General features: G+C 58.6%; 1 protein-coding gene across 1 annotated transcript in view; it reads left to right on the plus strand.

Annotated features, from left to right (window-relative positions):
- CSMD1 (CUB and Sushi multiple domains 1) overlaps positions 1-14,932 on the plus strand; it is a 1,048,987-nt gene extending 1,034,055 nt beyond the window's left edge. The window contains exons 66-70 of the mRNA XM_080662039.1: positions 2,667-2,828; positions 3,692-3,804; positions 4,555-4,642; positions 9,163-9,295; positions 11,551-14,932. Of these exons, the coding sequence (XP_080518165.1) occupies positions 2,667-2,828; positions 3,692-3,804; positions 4,555-4,642; positions 9,163-9,295; positions 11,551-11,710 (656 nt within the window). The 3' untranslated portion in view covers positions 11,711-14,932. The remainder of the gene's footprint in view (positions 1-2,666; positions 2,829-3,691; positions 3,805-4,554; positions 4,643-9,162; positions 9,296-11,550) is intronic.
- Positions 14,933-23,010: the final 8,078 nt, after the last annotated feature.

Genomic DNA, 23,010 nt, shown 5'->3' on the forward strand with positions numbered 1-23,010 from the left:
CCGGCCGGGCCTGATGTCACTTCACAGGCTGTTGATGTGAACAAGGAGACACAGTCACATGGGCGTGCTGGTTTACCGGGCCCACGGCTCCTGACGGAGGAGGCAGCGATCCAGGCCCCTGCTCAGTAGGCCTTGGGCCCATGTGGCCGCCTCCGCCTGCGTCTGTGTAACTCCTCAGGTGGTCAGGTCAGGGGGTCGGGACGCTCGGGGCCGTGGCTGTGACACCCTCGTCCTGCTCGGCTCCTGTGCTGCGGGCCGTGTCTGAGGGGCCGCCTGTCTGGGAAGGCGGAGAGCGGCCGCGGGGACAGTGAGCGAGGCAGCACATGGATCAGTGTCTCCGTGTCCTCGGCGTGCGTAGCTCTAAGCCTGGGATGGGTGCGTCTGGTCCCCGGGCCGGGTAACACACGCGAAATCGTGTGGCCTGGCCCAGCCAAGGCCACAGGGGTGAGTTAATTGGCCACACAGCAGCTCATAGTTAAGGGGAGAGTTTTGCACGGCCCACGAGCGATGCTCTAAGTGTCTGAGTGGCCCTGGCAGCGCGAAGGCCCCCCCTGCGCTAAGTGGATGGTAAGTGGAACGGGGCGCTCTGAGGGGTCCACTCACAGGGGATCTCGGTAATGACCCGGCCTGGGCCCCTCCTGGGCAGGCAGCCGGGAACAGGGCGGATCCGGCCCAGCTTGCGGCAGCTGCCGGGAGGGGCCGTCTGACGTTGTGAGAGCGGCGGTGCTTCGTGCACGTTTGCTGGCAGAAATGTGGAAAAGTAGGTTTAATTTTCATAACCAGCGGGGGGGGGGGGGGGTGGAAGAGAACATTTCATTCGATAATCATTGCCCGTTCTCCTGGCCGAGGTGAATTTTAAACTTTTAAAAGACGTTTTGCCTTTCTTTCTGAATTGTGTGTGTGTGTGTGTGTGTGTGTGTATACACATATAGATACATGCCATATATATAGATATATAGATAAATAGATATATAGATATATAGATTTATAGATACACAGATATATAGATATATAGATTTATAGATTTATAGATATATAGATAGGTATATAGATAAATAGATATATAGATATATAGATATATAGATATATAGATAAATAGATAGATAGATCGATAGATATATAGATTTATAGATAGATAGATAAATAGATATATATATAGATATATAGATAGATATATAGATATATACATATATACATATATAGATAAATAGATATATAGATAAATAGATACATAGATATATAGATAAATAGATATATAGATATATAGATAAATAGATATATAGATAGATAGATAGATATATACATATATACATATATACATATATACATATATACATAGATAGATAGATAGATAGATAGATAAATAGATATATAGATTTATAGATATATAGATATATAGACAGATATATAGATTTATAGATATATAGATATATAGATAAATAGATATATAGATAGATATATAGATATATAGATAGATATATAGATATATACATATATACATATATACATATATACATATATACATATATAGATAAATAGATATATAGATAAATAGATATATAGATAGATATATAGATATATACATATATACATATATAGATAAATAGATATATAGATAGATATATAGATAGATAAATAGATATATAGATAGATAGATAAATAGATATATAGATTTATAGATATATAGATATATAGACAGATATATAGATTTATAGATATATAGATATATAGATAAATAGATATATAGATAGATATATAGATATATAGATAGATATATAGATATATACATATATACATATATAGATAAATAGATATATAGATATATAGATATATAGATATATACATATATACATATATAGATAAATAGATATATAGATAGATATATAGATAGATAAATAGATAGATAGATAGATAGATAGATAAATAGATATATAGATTTATAGATATATAGATATATAGACAGATATATAGATTTATAGATATATAGATATATAGATAAATAGATATATAGATAGATATATAGATATATAGATAGATATATAGATATATACATATATACATATATAGATAAATAGATATATAGATAAATAGATACATAGATATATATGTGACACCATTGGGTCTGACTTCTTACCAATGGTGGGATGTCCTCACACGGAGAAGAGAGGAGAGGCGGGGGGAGGGGGATGGTGAGAGCAGCTGGCTCAGTGTGTAGATAAAGACCTCAGGAAGCAGAGTCGGGTCCTCCTAACAGGCCCGGTCCCGAGCGGGGCTGCGAGACTCGGGCTGTGAGGGCAGGAGACCCAACCCTGTCACCGTCAGCCCTCCGAGCCCCCTGCCCTTCGGCGTGGCGCTGGATGCTTTAAAATATCAGCCATGACTCCCTGGGCAGCTTAAGGCACTTCTTATTGAGCCCGATGAACTCTGACCATTGAGCCGCCTCGGCACACCCTCCGCCTCCGCGGGCCGGCTTGGCCTCGGGAATATTTCTCCCCCGAAGTCACGGGCACGCGCTGGCCGCTCCCAGCGGCCCCGCCGGGGTGCACTTGGGTCTTACACCTGCATGCGGGGCGGGGCCCTGGGGGTCACCGTCCTCACCCTCGTGCTCGGCTGTCACCCATGTGTGCTGTTCTGCGCTGCTCACGCCCCGTGTCTCCGGCCCGCAGTTCCTTCCGACGTGTTCTTCGTGGGCTCCGTGTGGAAGGGGCACTACGAGTACCTGGGGCAGAGGCAGCCGGCCACGCTGACGGTGGACAGCTTCAACGCCACCCGCAGCCGGGTGAACGCCACCTTCGCCGCAGCCTCGCAGGTGGAGCTGAAGCTGACAGGTAGGCGCCCGAGGGTGACTGACCGTCTGACCCCCACAGCGCAGTGCTGGCTCCGTGTGCCGCCTCCGGTCAGCTCAGGGGCCTGCCGGGGAACTGAAAGGTCACAAGCCAATGGTTGAGCATCGACCTATGACCCAGGAGGTCACGGTTCCATTCCCGGTCAGGGCACGTGCCCGGGTTGCGGCTCCATCCCCAATAGGGGGCGAGCAGGAGGCAGCCAACCCATGGTTCTCTCTCATCACTGATGTTTCTCTCTCTCCCTTCCTTCCTCTCTCTGAAATCAGTAACAACTCATCTATACTAATAAAAGGGTGATATGCTAATTAGACTGGGAGACCTTTCAGGAGACCTTCCAGACGTTCTTCTGGACAAAGCCATGGTGGCGGGCCGAAGTAGAGGCGGTTAGAGGCCAAGTGGGGAGGGCAGTTGGGGGTGATCAGGCTGGTGGGGGGGGCTTTTGGGGGCAAGCAGGATGGTGGTGGGGGGCCAGTTGGGGGCGAGCAGGCTGGCAGGCAGAGTGATTAGGGGCAATCAGGCAGGCAGGCAGGCAGGTGAGCAGTTAGGAGCCAGCAGTCCCAGATTGCGAGAGGATGTCCGACTGCTGGTTTAGGCCCGATCCCTGTAAACCAGCAGTAGGACATCCTTCAAGAGGTCCCAGATTAGAGAGGGTGCAGGCCGGGCTGAGGGACACCCCCTCCCCCTGTGCACGAATTTCATGCACCGGGCCACTAGTTTTAAAATGACCATCACAATTTCTCTGCTCTCTGACTTGTCGCCACTGAACCGCACTCCACTCCGGGGTCGCCGGCCTGAACCCCTGGCCCGTGCGCCCCGAGACACAGTGCCTCTGCTCTCTCTCCCAGGCGTCTACAAGAAGGAGGAGGCCCACTTACTGCTGAGGGCCTTGCAGACCAAAGGGCCCGCGGACGCGTTTGTCAGCCAGTTTGACAGCGACCCCTGGGGCCTGGACGGCTACGTGAGTGGTCCCTGTGATGGGGGCGGGGTGGGGGCGGGGCGCCGCTTCTCCTGTCGCTGACTGCGGAGGTGTGGCGGCCGGGGACACGTCGGAGAGGAGCCGGGGTGGGGGCGGTCAGTGCTGAAAACGCGGCCCCGCACGCTTTGGTTTAAAACATGAATAGAATGGAAGGCATCTGACCGGAATCACCCCGGCGGCCCTTGGGTCCTCACGGCACGTGGCGTGGAGCCGCGCCCCCCGATGAGAAACGATGGCCAGCTGCAGGGACGGAGTGGCACGTGGCGTGGAGCCGACCCGAGCTCACGGCCACCGCTCGCCCCCGAGAGTGGCCACAGCGCTTTCCGAGGCCACCGGTGGCCGCGCGGAACCTTCTAGCAATCCATTCCCAGACACGCAGGGACAGCGCGCCGCCTGCTCTGCCGGTGGACCGCCCGTGCTCCGATTCGCTGTCCGGCTCGGGCCCACAGCTCACCGGCTGCTCGGCAGCCCCGGGCCGCGGCAAGAAGCGAGTGTCACGTCCCGTGGGTTCGCTAGGAGCCCAGGGGCCTGTTCCCCCTCAGGAGGGGCAGCTGGACGAGGAGCAGGGGGGCCATGACCACCACGTCGGCGCCCGCAGGGAGCGGGTGTGATGTCAGCCGAGTCACGGCCGGCGTTTGGAGGGAATCTGGGACAGTCCCACTGTGAGGGATGGGGCGACGAAGGCGTCTGTCTCAGTCCCGCTGTGCCTGTGTCTCCCTGTCCGCCCACCAGGTCTCCTCGGGGCTCGGAAGAGGGGGGTTCACCTTCCAAGGCGACGTCCGTGGGGAGGACTTCGGGAAGTTCACGCTCGAGAGGCAAGGTGAGTGGCCGGCCGGCTGCTCCCTGGGCGTCGGTGGGGGGGGGGGAGGGTTGACCTCCACGTGGCTTCACCGGGAAACGACGGAAGCGGCCAGGACTCGCAGAGGACCAGGACAGATGGGGGCGACGAGCGTGTGTTAGAGCCGAGGGAGAAAAACGAACACGCCAGGCCCGTGGTTGGCAAACTCGTTAGTCAACAGGGCCAAATATCGACACTGACGTCTCTTTTGAGAGCCCAATGTTTTACACGTAAGCTGTAGAGGTAGGTGCATTGTTATTAACTTACGAGGGTGCTCCTTCAATCGCACTGCACGTGCGCGCCCGCACATGGCATTTTGTGGAAGAGCCACACTCGCGAGCCGCGGTTTGCCGACCACTGGCCTAGACGATGCCTAGCGGGGGATGCAGTGAGGACGCCGGGGGTGGCATTCACGTCCGCACCGCATAGGAAGGCGGTCGGAACAAGGGGGAGAGGGAAGGGGAAGCTCATTCAAGAACCCATCCAACTACGTCACTGAAGAGATGGTCAGTAAAAGTAATTGGAAGCCACCACACAGCACGGGAGCGTGTACGCCACGGACACAGAGGGGAGGGGCAGTCAGCGACACGGCCGAGGTTCCGACGTGCGGGTGGGTAGGCGGTGGACAGGCGCTGGGTGTTTGGCTGTGGGCGCTGTGATGAGTAGATTCGCACAATTCGGCAAAACTTTCCTCCAGCAATTCTATCTTTAGGGTTTTTTTAAATCTTCACCCAAGGATATGTTTTTATTGATTTTTAAGAGAGAGGGAGCGGGGAGAGAGAGAGAAACGTCCATTGGCTGCCTCCCTTCCTGCCCTGACCAGAGATCAAACCCGCAACCTTGTGGCGTAGGGGACGGAACTCAACCAGCGGAGCCGCAGGCCAGGGCCGCCTCAGCCCTCTCAGCAGACACGTGTCCCAGCGGTCCTTCACTCAGGAATGTCTAACAGGAGCTGTTACTGGTTGAAATTAGACATAATCTCCAACATTGCACACAACTGTCATAAAGGGATTACCTAGACCAGTGGTCGGCAAACTCCTTAGTCAACAGAGCCAAATACCAACAGGACAACGACAGAAATTTCTTTGGAGAGCCACATTTTTTAAACTTAAACGTCTTCTAACGCCCCTTCTTCAACATAGACTCGCCCAGGCCGTGGTATTTTGTGGAAGAGCCACCCTCAAGGGGCCAAAGAGCCGCATGTGGCTCGCGAGCCGCGGTTTGCCGACCACTGGCCCTAGACCCATAATCGCGTGTGGTGCGTTAGATGGAACAGAAAGTAGTAATCTCATTCCGGGGCCATCATTAAAGCCAGGAGGGCTGTGTGCGGAGGCGGGAGACGCCCAGGACATACATGAGGAGAAGCTCCCTGGAGACGGGGAGACGGACAGACGGACGGGCTCTCCTCCGATCTGGACACCGTCTCTGCTGCCTGCTCGTTGCCTCAGGGATTAGAGGAGGAGAGGCTCGCCAGTTCTGTCCTCTAGGTGAGCTCAGGCCTCCGCTTCTCCACCTCTCCCTGGGGCAGCCGTTCCCGGGGTTGGGAGGACGGGCAGCGGGACAAGCACCTGCTCGGCGCCCAAGCTCGTCCGCACGGCAGTCCGTGGTCACTCCTGTTGCTGCTGACACACAGGAACGCACACCTTCCTGAGGAATGGCGCCACGCTTCCTCTGGACGGCAGAAACCCCGGTAGATGTGCCTCGCGGGGTACCGTGAGCGTGGTCATTGGCTGGAGGAACATGGCCATGCGGCTCGGGAGCACAGCGCCCCCCTGAGGCCCGTGGCGGTCATACCTCGTGATGCTTGCCACGGATGTATTCCTGGCCCCTGGTGAGATCTTTATCAAGCTGCGGGATTCCCAAGGGAAGGCACCCACTGTATATCATCACACTTTTTAAAAACCCTGAATCGCAAAGGTTAATTAACCACAAAATACTGTCATTCCTCCGCCACTCCAAACTCGGTACTTGTAGGTGGAAGAGCATCGCCTGTGGTGTCAGCCATGGCTGCGACGCTGTCTTAATCTGGGCCCCTGGACGTGTAGGTGATGGAATAGAGCAGAAGCATGAGATCTGTGGAGCGTGAGAGCTGTGTGTGTTAGAGTGTGAGCACATTCTCTCTGGCTCTAACCGGATGTGTCGTTCGCCGCCCTCCTCCTGCCCTGGGCACATGCCCCATGACTTCCTCCCAGGCAGGCCCCCCAGACCTGTAGGTGTCGGAGCTCAGTCATCGGATGACCCGACCTGGACTCTCCCTTCGCTACGGCCAGTTCCCTCCACATGTCCCCATGTCATTCTAATCTAACTAAACACCAGCTTGATTTAATACGTGACCTTCATTCTCGTGTGAGGACAAGCGTATGGTCCGGAAAAGCAGTCGGCTTCACAGAATGATCTGAACCACAAGCGAGTCTTCCACGCAACGAATTAGGAAAGTCAGTGTGTAAGGATTGATTGAAACACGTCCGTTCGGTTCAGAGTCGTGGCCAAGCCTTGTTTTATGGATAAAGTGAACGACCTCTTCATTGTCTCCAGCCAGCAGAGGGCCTGGAAAGCGGGGATTATCATACAGGGACCCTGAACCGAGGTGGCTGGCAGGACACCTCTCATGCTAAGACACAGGAGCGCTGTCGCATCTTCTGCTGGGCGAGGCGTGGACTGCTGAGGCCCCACCCTGTGTACGCAGGCCCCGCGGAGGTAGAGCTGCGTTCCTCTGTGGGAGCTCCTGAGCTCTGCCGTGGGTTTTGAAATCTACACACACGCTCACACGCTGGGAACGTGCTACTTGTGCACAGAGACCCGGGCATCTAGGCCCTTCCGTGACCTGCATTGCGGGTCTGTGCCGAGGACAGGAGAGGACAGCAAATGCGCCCGCGTCTGCAGAGGTGACGCCACAGGGGCCGCTGCAGAGGCAGGTGGCGGAAGCCACGAGCACAAGTCAGAGTGTGAGACCCTTTGCCTTGCCCAGCCGGAGCGCGAGGGCCATAGGGCGCCCGGGGGGCCTAAGGAGGAGGCAGGGTCTGCGTCCTGGTCAGAAAGACAGCCATGAACTAAAGTCTTTCCGAATGAGTGCCAGTTGGTCCTTATGGACTTCAGCTCCCGCTTCTTGGAGAATTTGTTTCCGTTTATAAAGTGCATCCCGTGTGTGTGAGTGTGAGCGTGAGGGCGTATCCCTAAAGTGTATCCCGTGTGCGTGAGTGTGAGCGTGAGGACTTATCCCTAAAGTGTATCCCGTGTGTGTGAGTGTGGGGGTGAGGGCGTATCCCTAAAGGGTATCCCGTGTGTGTGAGTGTGAGCGTGAGGGCGTATCCCTAAAGTGTATCCCGTGTGTGTGAGTGTGAGCGTGAGGACGTATCCCTAAAGTGTATCTCGTGTGTGAGTGTGAGCGTGAGGGCGTATCCCTAAAGTGTATCGTGTGTGTGAGTGTGAGCGTGAGGGCGTATCCCTAAAGTGTATCCCGTGTGTGTGAGTGTGAGCGTGAGGGTGTATCCCTAAAATGTACCCTGCGTGTGTGAGTGTGAGTGTGAGGACGTATCCCTAAAGTGTATCCCGTGTGTGTGAGTGTGAGTGTGAGCGTGAGGGCGGATCCCTAAAGTGTATCCCGCGTGTGTGAGTGTGAGCGTGAGGGTGTATCCCTAAAGTGTATCCCGCGTGTGTGAGTGTGAGCGTGAGGGTGTATCCCTAAAATGTATCCTGCGTGTGTGAGTGTGAGCGTGAGGACGTATCCCTAAAGTGTATCCCGTGTGTGTGAGTGTGAGCGTGAGGGTGTATCCCTAAAATGTATCCTGCGTGTGTGAGTGTGAGTGTGAGGACGTATCCCTAAAGTGTATCCCATGTGTGTGAGTGTGAGTGTGAGCGTGAGGGCGTATCCCTAAAGTGTATCCCACGTGTGAGTGTGTGAGCATGAGGGCGTATCCCTAAAGTGTATCCTGCGTGTGAGTGTGAGTGTGAGCGTGAGGGAGTATCCCTAAAGTGTATCTCGCGTGTGTGAGTGTGAGCGTGAGGGCGGATCCCTAAAGTGTATCCCGCGTGTGTGAGTGTGAGCGTGAGGGTGTATCCCTAAAGTGTATCCCGCGTGTGTGAGTGTGAGCGTGAGGGTGTATCCCTAAAATGTATCCCGCGTGTGTGAGTGTGAGCATGAGGACGTATCCCTAAAGTGTATCCCGTGTGTGTGAGTGTGAGCGTGAGGGTGTATCCCTAAAGTGTATCCTGCGTGTGTGAGTGTGAGTGTGAGCGTGAGGGCGTATCCCTAAAATGCATCCCACATGTGTGAGTGTGAGCGTGAGGACGTATCCCTAAAGTGTATCCCGCGTGTGTGAGTGTGAGCGTGAGGGTGAGGGTGTATCCCTAAAATGCATCCCGCATGTGTGAGAGTGAGTGTGAGCGTGAGGACGTATCCCTAAAGTGTATCCCGCGTGTGTGAGTGTGAGCGTGAGGACGTATCCCTAAAGTGTATCTCGCGTGTGTGAGTGAGCGTGAGGACGTATCCCTTTCTCTTCCAGATGCCCTGAGCTCTGACCAGGACGCTGCGCACCGCCACCGGGGCACCAGCAGTGGCTCCGTCGCGGCCGCCATCCTGGTCCCTTTCTTCGCTCTCATCTTGTCAGGGTTTGCGTTTTACCTCTACAAACACAGGTAAGAGACACGCCGCTGTGTGCCCGTGTGGTGATCGTAACGTGCTGGTGTGGTGCGTGCCCGTCCTCACACTCACATGCACAGGCATCGGCTGTCGCTATGCCGTCTGCTCCCGACGTCGAGAATGCTCACTGGCAAGGGTTTTTGTTTTCTTTAATCCTCACCCAAGGATGTGTTTATGGACGAGAGAGAGAGAGAGAGAGAGAGAGAGAGAGAGAAACATCGATGTGGAAAAGCACCAGTCGGTTGCCTCCCTCAGGCACCGGCTCAGGAATGAAGTAAGTGCCCTTCCAGAAGCCCAACCCCAGCTCCCGCCAGCGGAGCCGCCAGCCAGGCCGCCGCTGTCTTTCGTGGCTGCGCTTCCCGGGAGACGCCCCTGAGGAGCAGCTGCAGCAGAGCGATGGGACTGGAAGGAGCACGGGCTGCCTCGTGTCCACGGAGAGGCCGCTATCTCTACCTTCACGCGCCCCGCGCCGCTGTCGGGGGCCTGGGCGCCATCCCCGCCGCCCGTGGGAAGCCCGGGCCGGGGTCTCCGTGGCTGCTTCCAGCTGTGATTGCCTTTTCTCTCGAACAGACACACACTGAGCCATTGCTGTGCGCTAAGACACATCGCACGGGCCATCCCTTGAAAAAGTGTTCCAGCTGCCTGTTAACAGGGAAATGCCGAAACTGGGAGAAAAAAGCTGAAAACGAAATCGATCATTTCCTTGGGGTTGACATGGATGCCAAGAAAAGCAAAAATAAATGTTGAAGGAAGTACAGATCCGTGTACATTTTGCCTCGAGGCAGAAAGGGTCCCTTGGAGGAATCTGGCCGAGGCCAGGGGACCATACCACACGGTGTGGGGTAGGAGCACTCCTTACAGAGAACAACAGAAGTCACCACCCCATGAGATAAGATTAAGGCCTGGTAGGTGTGTCGAATGCAGCCTTGGGCAAACTACGGCCCGCGGGCCGGATCCGGCTGTTCTATCCGGTTCTCTTGCTCTCCCCTCCGCTCCTTTACTTTGAATTTATATTAGTTCACACAAACACTCCATCCATGCTTTTGTTCCGGCCCTCCGGTCCAGTTTAAGAACCCATTGTGGCCCTCGAAGCAAAAAGTTTGCCCACCCCTGGTCTAATGTCTACTTACAGATTATAGCTATGTCTACCTAATCCTGGCTTTATAAAGAACAGGGTGGGGGGTTGTTTTATTATTTATTTTAGTGACTCAGGGCGCAGCTTTTAAAATGTGTCCTGACGCTTTTTTGAAAAGTAGAACAGTAAGAATGGAACTCCAAAGTGAAACTGTAACGGCTGCTCGCAGGGCCGTCCCCACGCTGTCCTGGTTGGCGATGTCCTTGCTTTGAAGCCGTGTCCCGGGGAGCGGCGTCCAGAGGCTCCACAGAGTTCAAGCTGGGCGCCCCCGCGTTCACTGTTATTTCTCGGAGACACGGGTCCCGTGCGCCCCAGCCTGAGGCACCCGAGCTCGGGTTCCTGCCGGGAACCGGCTGGAAGTTCAGTGCAGGCAGAAACCCCTCCCACCACCTTCTCCCAACACCCCCTCATCATCGCAAGGACGCCTCTCTTCATGCGCATCTCCCAACACCTCCCTCCCGAGGTTCTCTAAGAAACGCACCTCCTTGCAGGGACGGTGCTCCCAGGAAGCGTCACTCCTGAACCGTCCCCTGAGCTCTCCGTGGCCTCCAGGGGCCCCCGGGTGCCATGAGGTTCAGGAACGTTCTCTCTCCCACCTTTCCAGGTCCGGCTGTGGGTGGGGGCCACCTGTCAGCGGAGCAGCCGCCCCCCGCCCCGGGCCCCCGTGTGAGGGCATGTCTGAGCCCGGGAAGGATTTTCACATGTCTCCTCCTGTGTTCTTCCCCTCGCCCTTTAAAAGGAGAAGCTTCAGGCCGAAACCGGTTTGGCTCAGTGGATAGAGCGTCAGCCTGTGGACTGAAGGGTCCCGGGTTCGATTCCAGTCAAGGGCATGTACCTTGGTTGTGGGCACATCCCCACTGGGAGGTGTGTGGGAGGCAGCTGATCGATGTTTCTCTCTCATCGATGTTTCTAACTCTCTATCCCTCTCCTTTTCTCTCTGTGAAATATCAATAAAATATATTAAAAAAAAAAAAAAAAGAGAAGCTCCCGGAATCACACACGCTCACACGTGAATTAAGCAGCCCTTCTGCTTGTGTCTTAGCGTCACGGCCAGGCACTCGGCCTTTAGTTCCTGAAACCGGGGCCCTGATCACCTCTCGCCTCTTTTCCTCCTAGAACGAGACCAAAAGCTCAGTACAACGGCTACGCCGGCCACGAGAACAGCAACGGGCAGGCTTCCTTCGAGAACCCCATGTACGACACAAACTTAAAGCCCACGGAGGCCAAGGCCGTGCGCTTCGACACGACGCTGAACACGGTGTGCACCGTGGTATAGCCTCCGCGCGGGACTGGACCATAGCCATACCTCGGACGGGCAAGCCTGACTGGTGCGTGGCCCTCCCCCCGGCTTGGCCGCAGCCACCCTCCACATCTCCTTCCGATCCACGCAGCGGGCTGTCCACGGAGCACACGGGCTGTCCACGGAGTGTGCAGGTGTCCACGGAGCGTGCGGGTGTCCACGGAGCGTGCGGGTGTCCACGGAGCGTGTGCGGGTGTCCACGGAGCGTGCAGGTGTCCACGGAGCGTGCAGGTGTCCACGGAGCGTGTGCGGGTGTCCACGGAGCGTGCAGGTGTCCACGGAGCACACGGGCTGTCCACAGAGCGTGCAGGTGTCCACAGAGCACTTGGGGTGTCCACAGAGCGTGCAGGTGTCCATGGAGCGTGTGCGGTGTCCATGGAGCACACGCGCTGTCCACAGAGCGTGCAAGTGTCCACGGAGCATGCAGGTGTCCACAGAGCGTGCAGGTGTCCACAGAGCACTTGGGGTGTCCACAGAGCGTGCAGGTGTCCACGGAGCATGCAGGTGTCCACAGAACATGTGGAATGTCCACAGAGTGTGCGGGCTGTCCATGGAGTGTGTGGGTGTACACAGAGAGTGTGGGTGTCCACGGAGCATGCAGGTGTCCATGGAGTGTGCGGGTGTCCATGGAGTGTGCGGGTGTCCACAGAGTGTGGGTGTCCACGGAGTGTGGAGAGTCTTCTGAGCACCGGCCACCCTGTCCCTTCACCCTGACAGTGGCGTCCCTTGTCTGGCTTTGCCTGCCTGGGGTCAAGACCGCCCGGCCGCGCCGCCCCATGTACTCACTGCCTCGACCGCCCGTGTCCGCGGGGAGCCCTCCAGTGCGCCTGGGCCCCGGTGCAGCCTCCAGGCGGCAGCGCCCCGTGTTGTGCGTGTGCTTTCCCAGCCCCATGAACAGAAGGACTCGGCAGAGCCAACACAGCTCTCTTGACAGAGACACTTCGCGGCGCTGCACACGCCTGCACACACCTGCACACGCCCCGCCGTCCTTCCGACCCGCCTCGCCGCCGCCGGGTTCCCAGCTGCGCTCCGTGTCCCCCGGGGCCGTCCTCTGATCTCCCCGTCCGTCAGCCGTCCTGTTGCAGAATTTTTGATGCACAATTTTTTGCACTAGTGTGTGATGAATGACTAAGATTCTGATAAAAAATATACTATTTACAGGGTCTGTACACCCCCATTGTACATAAGCACCCTCCCATCTCGAAGCTGAACATCCCTCCCTCGGGTGAGCGGGGGGAGAGCAAAGAGGAGCCCCAGCCGGCACGGGCGCCGCGGGGCGGGCGGAGAGGGGAGAGGCGCGGGTGTTGCTGCTGCTTTCGCTGCGGCCGGTGGGGTCTGAGCAAACGGAGGCCGTTTATTCCCGACACAATTCTCGCCCGCCCGTCGCCGTCCAGGCGTGTCCAGAGCGGGTGACAGCATGCTGTCCGCCTGTGCACGTGCGAGCAGTCATTCATTTCAGTGGCTCGCGGGCGTGTGGCTGGGGCTCCGGGACAGTCTCCCCCACCCTGTGTGTCCTCTTTGGCCGTGCCCCCCTCCACGTGGCAGTGAGGACAGGACGCCCCAGGAGCTGGGCCCGGGACCTGTGCAGGCAAAGGGCCCAGCGCTTCCGGGGGGGGCGCGGGGGGGGGCAGGAGGACGCTCACACCCGCCCCCACGGCGCCCCGTCCCCGCGTTCGTTTGTCTTCCGCTTCACGCCCTCCCAGGTGGGAGGGAGGCGTCAGGGCTGTCCAGGTCCAAGCTCATTCTTGGTGCCGGACAAGCGACGGCACGAGGGAAGGAGGGGACCCCCAGGGTGGGCACAACCAAAACGAGGGCCTGGCAGGTGCGGCCATGAGCGTGGACGCCTCCAGCTCCCAGCGAAAGCCATGTTCATCCCTGCGTAGCGCCAGGGGGGAGCACGTTCTGCAAAGGCGAGTCTTCGTTCACTGTTTCGCTCTGACGGGCCGTTCCCCATGTAGCCAGCTTTCCCTTCCTCGCCATCGAATCGGCGCTCGCACCCCACTCAGCCTGACCCATCGGTCTGTCCGCTGCCCGTGTAAAGGCAGGGCCTCGCGAAACAGGAAGACAAACACGAAACCCTGGCGGGGTCCCAAGATGATGCCCCCTGTCCCCAGCCGCGCCTCCCGGGCCGAGCATGTGTCCACCTGTCCTGCTGGGCGCGGGCCCTCCGGCTCCGGGGCCCCCACAGCTCCAGCTGTGGTGCTGAATCTCCGCGTTTCTCTGCCACCCGACCGCAGGGCAGAGCTCGGCCCCGCATCCCGGAGCTCACACCCCTTCCCCCCCTCAGACCCGAGGTCGGCCAGGCCAGGCCCCGGCACGCGGGGGGTGCGGGCACAGGGTTGCTCCACAGCTTAGGTGTACATATCACACGCACACACACGTGTACATATCCGAGTGAGTCATTCAAGCCAGGAGCAGGTCCCCGACCTCAGAGCCCGAACGCGCGTCTCTGTCCCCACATCCCTGCCCTCAGGACACAGGCCCGAGACCCCCCCCCCCCCACACGCCAGATGAGGTGCCACCCCGGGCGCACGGAACCACCCCGGGAGGGGGGTCTGGAGCCTGCTCCGTAGACACAGTCACTCCCTGAGCTAGTCTCTCCTCGGAACTTGCTGGAAGGCCGTCCCAGCCCGCGGGGACCTGGCGAGGGCGCCCACGCTCACACAGGTTATATGCTTAAAGCGCTTTAAAGCTGTTGCTTGGCCCACACCCTGCCTTTCCTCAGGCTAGCTGCAATAATCTTTTCTCCTGTAAGATATTTTGTAAGCAACGGCAAAGCCAGGACGACGCAGGGGAAGGAGAAGGCTGGCTTCGAACAGGCCCTGTCACCGCCCGTCCGACATCTCACCACATGCTGCTGACATGCGTTAGGTGCAAAAGACCTTTTTGTACAGAGATATATTTTTTATGAAGAATTTGTAAAATTATTAAATATGCTGTAATTTTTTGATTAATGTAGGTAAATTGTTAAAAAAAAAATAAATGTTTTTACAACACAAAACTGTAATTTTCCCAATAATGTACATTGTACTATCTCTAGCGGATTTTTCAGTTCCAGCCCATGAGTTAATAATATCACCGTGGCCTGTTAAAACGAACAGTATCTTTTTTTTGTCAAAAAAAAAAAAATTATAATGAGAGTGTAATATAGCCTGTGCAATGCCACCTATCTTTAAAGCAAATCAGATTCTAATTAAATATTTAATTTTACATTTCTGTTTCCGGTGTGACTTCATTCGAGCTTTCCCCCTGCGTGGAGGGTGTGTGAGGGGAACAGGACTGTCCCCCCTGCGTGGAGGGTGTGTGAGGGGAACAGGACTGTCCCCCCTGCGTGGAGGGTGTGTGAGGGGAACAGGACTGTCCCCCCTGCGTGGAGGGTGTGTGAGGGGAACAGGACTGTCCCCTGCGTGGAGGGTGTGTGAGGGGAACAGGACTGTCCCTGCGTGGAGGGTGTGTGAGGGGAACAGGTCTGTCCCCCTGCGTGGAGGGTGTGTGAGGGGAACAGGACTGTCCCCCCTGCGTGGAGGGTGTGTGAGGGGAACAGGACTGTCCCCCTGCGTGGAGGGTGTGTGAGGGGGGCAGGACTGTCCCTGCGTGGAGGGTGTGTGAGGGGAACAGGACTGTCCCTGCGTGGAGGGTGTGTGAGGGGAACAGGACTGTCCCCCCTGCGTGGAGGGTGTGTGAGGGGAACAGGACTCTCCCCCCTGCGTGGAGGGTGTGTGAGGGGAACAGGACTCTCCCCCCTGCGTGGAGGGTGTGTGAGGGGAACAGGACTGTCCCTGCGTGGAGGGTGTGTGAGGGGAACAGGACTGTCCCTGCGTGGAGGGTGTGTGAGGGGAACAGGACTGTCCCCCCTGCGTGGAGGGTGTGTGAGGGGAACAGGACTGTCCCTGCGTGGAGGGTGTGTGAGGGGAACAGGACTGTCCCTGCGTGGAGGGTGTGTGAGGGGAACAGGACTCTCCCCCCTGCGTGGAGGGTGTGTGAGGGGAACAGGACTCTCCCCCCTGCGTGGAGGGTGTGTGAGGGGAACAGGACTGTCCCCCCTGCGTGGAGGGTGTGTGAGGGGAACAGGACTGTCCCTGCGTGGAGGGTGTGTGAGGGGAACAGGACTGTCCCCTGCGTGGAGGGTGTGTGAGGGGAACAGGACTGTCCCTGCGTGGAGGGTGTGTGAGGGGAACAGGACTGTCCCCCTGCGTGGAGGGTGTGTGAGGGGAACAGGACTGTCCCCCCTGCGTGGAGGGTGTGTGAGGGGAACAGGACTGTCCCCCCTGCGTGGAGGGTGTGTGAGGGGAACAGGACTGTCCCCCCTGCGTGGAGGGTGTGTGAGGGGAACAGGACTGTCCCCCCTGCGTGGAGGGTGTGTGAGGGGAACAGGACTGTCCCTGCGTGGAGGGTGTGTGAGGGGAACAGGACTGTCCCTGCGTGGAGGGTGTGTGAGGGGAACAGGACTGTCCCCCCTGCGTGGAGGGTGTGTGAGGGGAACAGGACTGTCCCCCTGCGTGGAGGGTGTGTGAGGGGGGCAGGTCTCTCCCCCTGCGTGGAGGGTGTGTGAGGGGAACAGGACTGTCCCCCTGCGTGGAGGGTGTGTGAGGGGGGCAGGTCTCTCCCCCTGCGTGGAGGGTGTGTGAGGGGAACAGGACTGTCCCCCTGCGTGGAGGGTGTGTGAGGGGGGCAGGTCTCTCCCCCTGCGTGGAGGGTGTGTGAGGGGAACAGGACTGTCCCTGCGTGGAGGGTGTGTGAGGGGAACAGGTCTCCCCCCTGCGTGGAGGGTGTGTGAGGGGAACAGGACTGTCCCCTGCGTGGAGGGTGTGTGAGGGGAACAGGACTGTCCCCCTGCGTGGAGGGTGTGTGAGGGGGGCAGGTCTCTCCCCCTGCGTGGAGGGTGTGTGAGGGGAACAGGACTGTCCCCCCTGCGTGGAGGGTGTGTGAGGGGAACAGGACTGTCCCCCCTGCGTGGAGGGTGTGTGAGGGGAACAGGACTGTCCCCCCTGCGTGGAGGGTGTGTGAGGGGAACAGGACTGTCCCTGCGTGGAGGGTGTGTGAGGGGAACAGACTCTCCCCCCTGCGTGGAGGGTGTGTGAGGGGAACAGGACTGTCCCCTGCGTGGAGGGTGTGTGAGGGGAACAGGACTGTCCCCTGCGTGGAGGGTGTGTGAGGGGAACAGGACTGTCTCCCCTGCGTGGAGGGTGTGTGAGGGGAACAGGACTGTCCCTGCGTGGAGGGTGTGTGAGGGGAACAGGACTGCCCCCTGCGTGGAGGGTGTGTGAGGGGGGCAGGTCTGTCCCTGCGTGGAGGGTGTGTGAGGGGAACAGGACTGTCCCCCCTGCGTGGAGGGTGTGTGAGGGGAACAGGACTGTCCCCCCTGCGTGGAGGGTGTGTGAGGGGAACAGGACTGTCCCCCCTGCGTGGAGGGTGTGTGAGGGGAACAGGACTGTCCCTGCGTGGAGGGTGTGTGAGGGGGGCAGGTCTCTCCCCCTGCGTGGAGGGTGTGTGAGGGGAACAGGACTGTCCCTGCGTGGAGGGTGTGTGAGGGGAACAGGACTGTCCCCTGCGTGGAGGGTGTGTGAGGGGGGCAGGTCTGTCCCTGCGTGGAGGGTGTGTGAGGGGAACAGGACTGTCCCCCCTGCGTGGAGGGTGTGTGAGGGGAACAGGTCTCCCCCCTGCGTGGAGGGTGTGTGAGGGGAACAGGTCTCCCCCCTGCGTGGAGGGTGTGTGAGGGGAACAGGACTGTCCCTGCGTGGAGGGTGTGTGAGGGGAACAGGACTGTCCCCCCTGCGTGGAGGGTGTGTGAGGGGAACAGGACTGTCCCCTGCGTGGAGGGTGTGTGAGGGGAACAGGACTGTCCCCCCTGCGTGGAGGGTGTGTGAGGGGAACAGGTCTGTCCCCTGCGTGGAGGGTGTGTGAGGGGAACAGGACTGTCCCCCTGCGTGGAGGGTGTGTGAGGGGAACAGGACTGTCCCCCCTGCGTGGAGGGTGTGTGAGGGGAACAGGACTGTCCCCTGCGTGGAGGGTGTGTGAGGGGAACAGGACTGTCCCCCCTGCGTGGAGGGTGTGTGAGGGGAACAGGACTGTCCCCCCTGCGTGGAGGGTGTGTGAGGGGAACAGGTCTGTCCCCTGCGTGGAGGGTGTGTGAGGGGAACAGGTCTGTCCCCTGCGTGGAGGGTGTGTGAGGGGAACAGGACTGTCCCCCCTGCGTGGAGGGTGTGTGAGGGGAACAGGTCTGTCCCCTGCGTGGAGGGTGTGTGAGGGGAACAGGACTGTCCCCCCTGCGTGGAGGGTGTGTGAGGGGAACAGGACTGTCCCCTGCGTGGAGGGTGTGTGAGGGGAACAGGACTGTCCCTGCGTGGAGGGTGTGTGAGGGGAACAGGACTGTCCCCCCTGCGTGGAGGGTGTGTGAGGGGAACAGGACTGTCCCCTGCGTGGAGGGTGTGTGAGGGGAACAGGACTGTCCCCCTGCGTGGAGGGTGTGTGATGGGAACAGGACTGTCACTGCGTGGAGGGTGTGTGAGGGGAACAGGACTGTCCCCCCTGCGTGGCGGGTGTGTGAGGGGAACAGGACTGTCCCCCCTGCGTGGAGGGTGTGTGAGGGGAACAGGACTGTCCCCCCTGCGTGGAGGGTGTGTGAGGGGAACAGGACTGTCCCCCCTGCGTGGAGGGTGTGTGAGGGGAACAGGACTGTCCCTGCGTGGAGGGTGTGTGAGGGGAACAGGACTGTCCCCCCTGCGTGGAGGGTGTGTGAGGGGAACAGGACTGTCCCCCCTGCGTGGAGGGTGTGTGAGGGGAACAGGACTGTCCCTGCGTGGAGGGTGTGTGAGGGGGGCAGGACTGTCCCTGCGTGGAGGGTGTGTGAGGGGAACAGGACTGTCCCTGCGTGGAGGGTGTGTGAGGGGAACAGGTCTGTCCCCCTGCGTGGAGGGTGTGTGAGGGGAACAGGACTGTCCCTGCGTGGAGGGTGTGTGAGGGGAACAGGACTGTCCCTGCGTGGAGGGTGTGTGAGGGGAACAGGACTGTCCCTGCGTGGAGGGTGTGTGAGGGGAACAGACTCTCCCCCTGCGTGGAGGGTGTGTGAGGGGAACAGGACTGCCCCCCCTGAGTGGAGGGTGTGTGAGGGGAACAGGACTGTCCCTGCGTGGCGGGTGTGTGAGGGGAACAGGACTGTCCCCCCTGCGTGGAGGGTGTGTTAGGGGAACAGGACTGTCCCTGCGTGGAGTGTGTGTGAGGGGAACAGACTCTCCCCCTGCGTGGAGGGTGTGTGAGGGGGGCAGGACTGTCCCTGCGTGGAGGGTGTGTGAGGGGAACAGGACTGTCCCCCTGCGTGGAGGGTGTGTGAGGGGAACAGGACTGTCCCCCCTGCGTGGAGGGTGTGTGAGGGGAACAGGACTGTCCCCTGCGTGGAGGGTGTGTGAGGGGAACAGGACTGTCCCCTGCGTGGAGGGTGTGTGAGGGGAATAGGACTCTCCCCCCTGCGTGGAGGGTGTGTGAGGGGAACAGGACTGTCCCTGCGTGGAGGGTGTGTGAGGGGAACAGGACTGTCCCCCTGCGTGGAGGGTGTGTGAGGGGAACAGGACTGTCCCCCCTGCGTGGAGGGTGTGTGAGGGGAACAGGACTGTCCCCCTGCGTGGAGGGTGTGTGAGGGGAACAGGACTGTCCCCCCTGCGTGGAGGGTGTGTGAGGGGGGAAGGACTGTCCCCCCTGCGTGGAGGGTGTGTGAGGGGAACAGGACTGTCCCCCCTGCGTGGAGGGTGTGTGAGGGGAACAGGACTGTCCCCCCTGCGTGGAGGGTGTGTGAGGGGAACAGGACTGTCCCCCCTGCGTGGAGGGTGTGTGAGGGGAACAGGACTGTCCCCCTGCGTGGAGGGTGTGTGAGGGGAACAGGACTGTCCCCCCTGCGTGGAGGGTGTGTGAGGGGAACAGGACTGTCCCCCTGCGTGGAGGGTGTGTGAGGGGAACAGGACTGTCCCCCTGCGTGGAGGGTGTGTGAGGGGAACAGGACTGTCCCCCCTGCGTGGAGGGTGTGTGAGGGGAACAGGACTGTCCCCCTGCGTGGAGGGTGTGTGAGGGGAACAGGACTGTCCCCCTGCGTGGAGGGTGTGTGAGGGGAACAGGACTGTCCCTGCGTGGAGGGTGTGTGAGGGGAACAGGACTCCCCCCTGCGTGGAGGGTGTGTGAGGGGAACAGACTCCCCCCTGCGTGGAGGGTGTGTGAGGGGAACAGGACTGTCCCCCCTGCGTGGAGGGTGTGTGAGGGGAACAGGACTGTCCCCTGCGTGGAGGGTGTGTGAGGGGAACAGGACTGTCCCCCCTGCGTGGAGGGTGTGTGAGGGGAACAGGACTGTCCCCCCTGCGTGGAGGGTGTGTGAGGGGAACAGGTCTGTCCCCCTGCGTGGAGGGTGTGTGAGGGGAACAGGACTGTCCCCTGCGTGGAGGGTGTGTGAGGGGAACAGGACTGTCCCTGCGTGGAGGGTGTGTGAGGGGAACAGACTCCCCCCTGCGTGGAGGGTGTGTGAGGGGAACAGGACTGTCCCCCCTGCGTGGAGGGTGTGTGAGGGGAACAGGTCTGTCCCCCTGCGTGGAGGGTGTGTGAGGGGAACAGGACTGTCCCCCCTGCGTGGAGGGTGTGTGAGGGGAACAGGACTCCCCCCTGCGTGGAGGGTGTGTGAGGGGAACAGACTCCCCCCTGCGTGGAGGGTGTGTGAGGGGAACAGGACTGTCCCCCCTGCGTGGCGGGTGTGTGAGGGGAACAGGACTGTCCCCCCTGCGTGGCGGGTGTGTGAGGGGAACAGGACTGTCCCCCCTGCGTGGAGGGTGTGTGAGGGGAACAGGACTGTCCCCCCTGCGTGGAGGGTGTGTGAGGGGAACAGGACTGTCCCTGCGTGGAGGGTGTGTGAGGGGAACAGGACTGTCCCCCCTGCGTGGAGGGTGTGTGAGGGGAACAGGACTCCCCCCTGCGTGGAGGGTGTGTGAGGGGAACAGACTCCCCCCTGCGTGGAGGGTGTGTGAGGGGAACAGGACTGTCCCCCCTGCGTGGCGGGTGTGTGAGGGGAACAGGACTGTCCCCCCTGCGTGGCGGGTGTGTGAGGGGAACAGGACTGTCCCCCCTGCGTGGAGGGTGTGTGAGGGGAACAGGACTGTCCCTGCGTGGAGGGTGTGTGAGGGGAACAGGACTGTCCCCCCTGCGTGGAGGGTGTGTGAGGGGAACAGGACTGTCCCCTGCGTGGAGGGTGTGTGAGGGAACAGGACTGTCCCCTGCGTGGCGGGTGCGGGCAGGGGAGCAGCTGGGGAGGGTCACTGCTCCCGGGGACAGGAGCACCATCGTCATGGTTACCAGCCCTCGGCCAGGGCGGAGCGGGGTGCACTGAGCAGGCCCATCCAAGGTGAGGGACCCCCGGGTGGGTTTGGCCTTCAGATCAATGCGGGTTTCAGGTCCCTCCCAGGGGAGCCCAGCCTCATTTTTGTAATAAAAATGTGAACTTCTGTCACTTCCTGTGCATGAAAGCGACCGAAGGAAAGTTCATGTAACGGGCGTTCCCCACACCAGCCTCCGGGAGGCTCAGGAAGGGGCCTGCCAGGCATCTCCCGCTCAGAGCGCCCCCCACCCGCCCCCGCCCGGTCCCAGGCTCACGGGGAAGTGCCCCCCCCCCCCCGTCCTCCCTGCCCAGGAGCGGGTCTCCCGCCGTCACGCAGCGTGACATACCTGCCCCAGGTCTCCGGAGAGTCCCGCTGTCACCACAGCAAACAGCCGACGGAATAAAAGCCGCACGCTGGCTCTCTGCGGGCCAGCTGCCGGGCTTGAGGACCTACTGGGCGCCAGTCCCTTTGCGGAGGAGGTGGGTGCCTTCACGGAATCCCGGCGCACAGTAGGCTTCGCCACCTTCACGTTGTAGATGACGAAGCAGAAACGCAGGGGCGGTCCTGAACGGACCCAGGAGCGCACAGCAGGCCCGTCCTGATGGGAGAAATCGCTTCTCTCCTGTAGCTACGTTTCTTCTTACCAAAGCAAAACGAACAATGACACCACTCAGTTCATCGGTGTCCTCGTCCCCGCAATGGAGGCGTTTCTGTCTCCCAACTGCCAACGTGTCCTGTGGTCCGCGTGGTGACCAATGACCACAGTCAGGGACTGCAGGGGCAGTGACTACAGTGACTCCTCGGGGGCTCCGCAGGGTCCCTGAGGCTCTGTCTCACACACACGACCCTGTTGCTGTTCGCCTGGGAGCTGACCAGCTTCTTACTTACTGAGACGGTATCAGGGGGGAAGTGGGGTGTTAGAGCAGAGGGGGATGTGTAAGTTCTCACACTCCCTATAGACGCCCTGCAGGACGATGTGCTCCCTACGTCCCAGAGACCTCACCCACAGCCAGAAGTCCTTAACCCTAACCCTAACCCTAACCCTAACCCTAACCTCACCCACAGCCAGAAGTCCTTAACCCTAACCCTAACCCTAACCCTAACCCTAACCTCACCCACAGCCAGAAGTCCTTAACCCCAACCCTAACCCTAACCCTAACCTCACCCACAGCCAGAAGTCCTTAACCCTAACCCTAACCTCACCCTAACCCTAACCTAACCCTAACCTCACCCACAGCAGGAAGTCCTTAACCTTAACCCTAACCCTAACCCTAACCTCACCCACAGCCAGAAGTCCTTAACCCTAACCCTAACCTCAACCTAACCCTAACCCTAACCCTAACCCTAACCCTAACCCTAACCCTAACCTCACCCACAGCCAGAAGTCCTTAACCCCAACCCTAACCCTAACCCTAACCTCACCCACAGCCAGAAGTCCTTAACCCTAACCCTAACCTCACCCTAACCCTAACCTAACCCTAACCTCACCCACAGCAGGAAGTCCTTAACCTTAACCCTAACCCTAACCCTAACCTCACCCACAGCCAGAAGTCCTTAACCCTAACCCTAACCTCAACCTAACCCTAACCCTAACCCTAACCCTAACCCTAACCCTAACCCTAACCTCACCCACAGCCAGAAGTCCTTAACCCCAACCCTAACCCTAACCCTAACCTCACCCACAGCCAGAAGTCCTTAACCCTAACCCTAACCTCACCCTAACCCTAACCTAACCCTAACCTCACCCACAGCAGGAAGTCCTTAACCTTAACCCTAACCCTAACCCTAACCTCACCCACAGCCAGAAGTCCTTAACCCTAACCCTAACCTCAACCTAACCCTAACCCTAACCCTAACCCTAACCCTAACCCTAACCCTAACCTCACCCACAGCCAGAAGTCCTTAACCCTAACCGTAACCCTAACCTCA

The sequence above is a fragment of the Plecotus auritus genome, assembly GCF_963455305.1.
Source record: "Plecotus auritus genome assembly, chromosome: 3".
Taxonomy (NCBI): Eukaryota; Metazoa; Chordata; class Mammalia; order Chiroptera; family Vespertilionidae; genus Plecotus; species Plecotus auritus.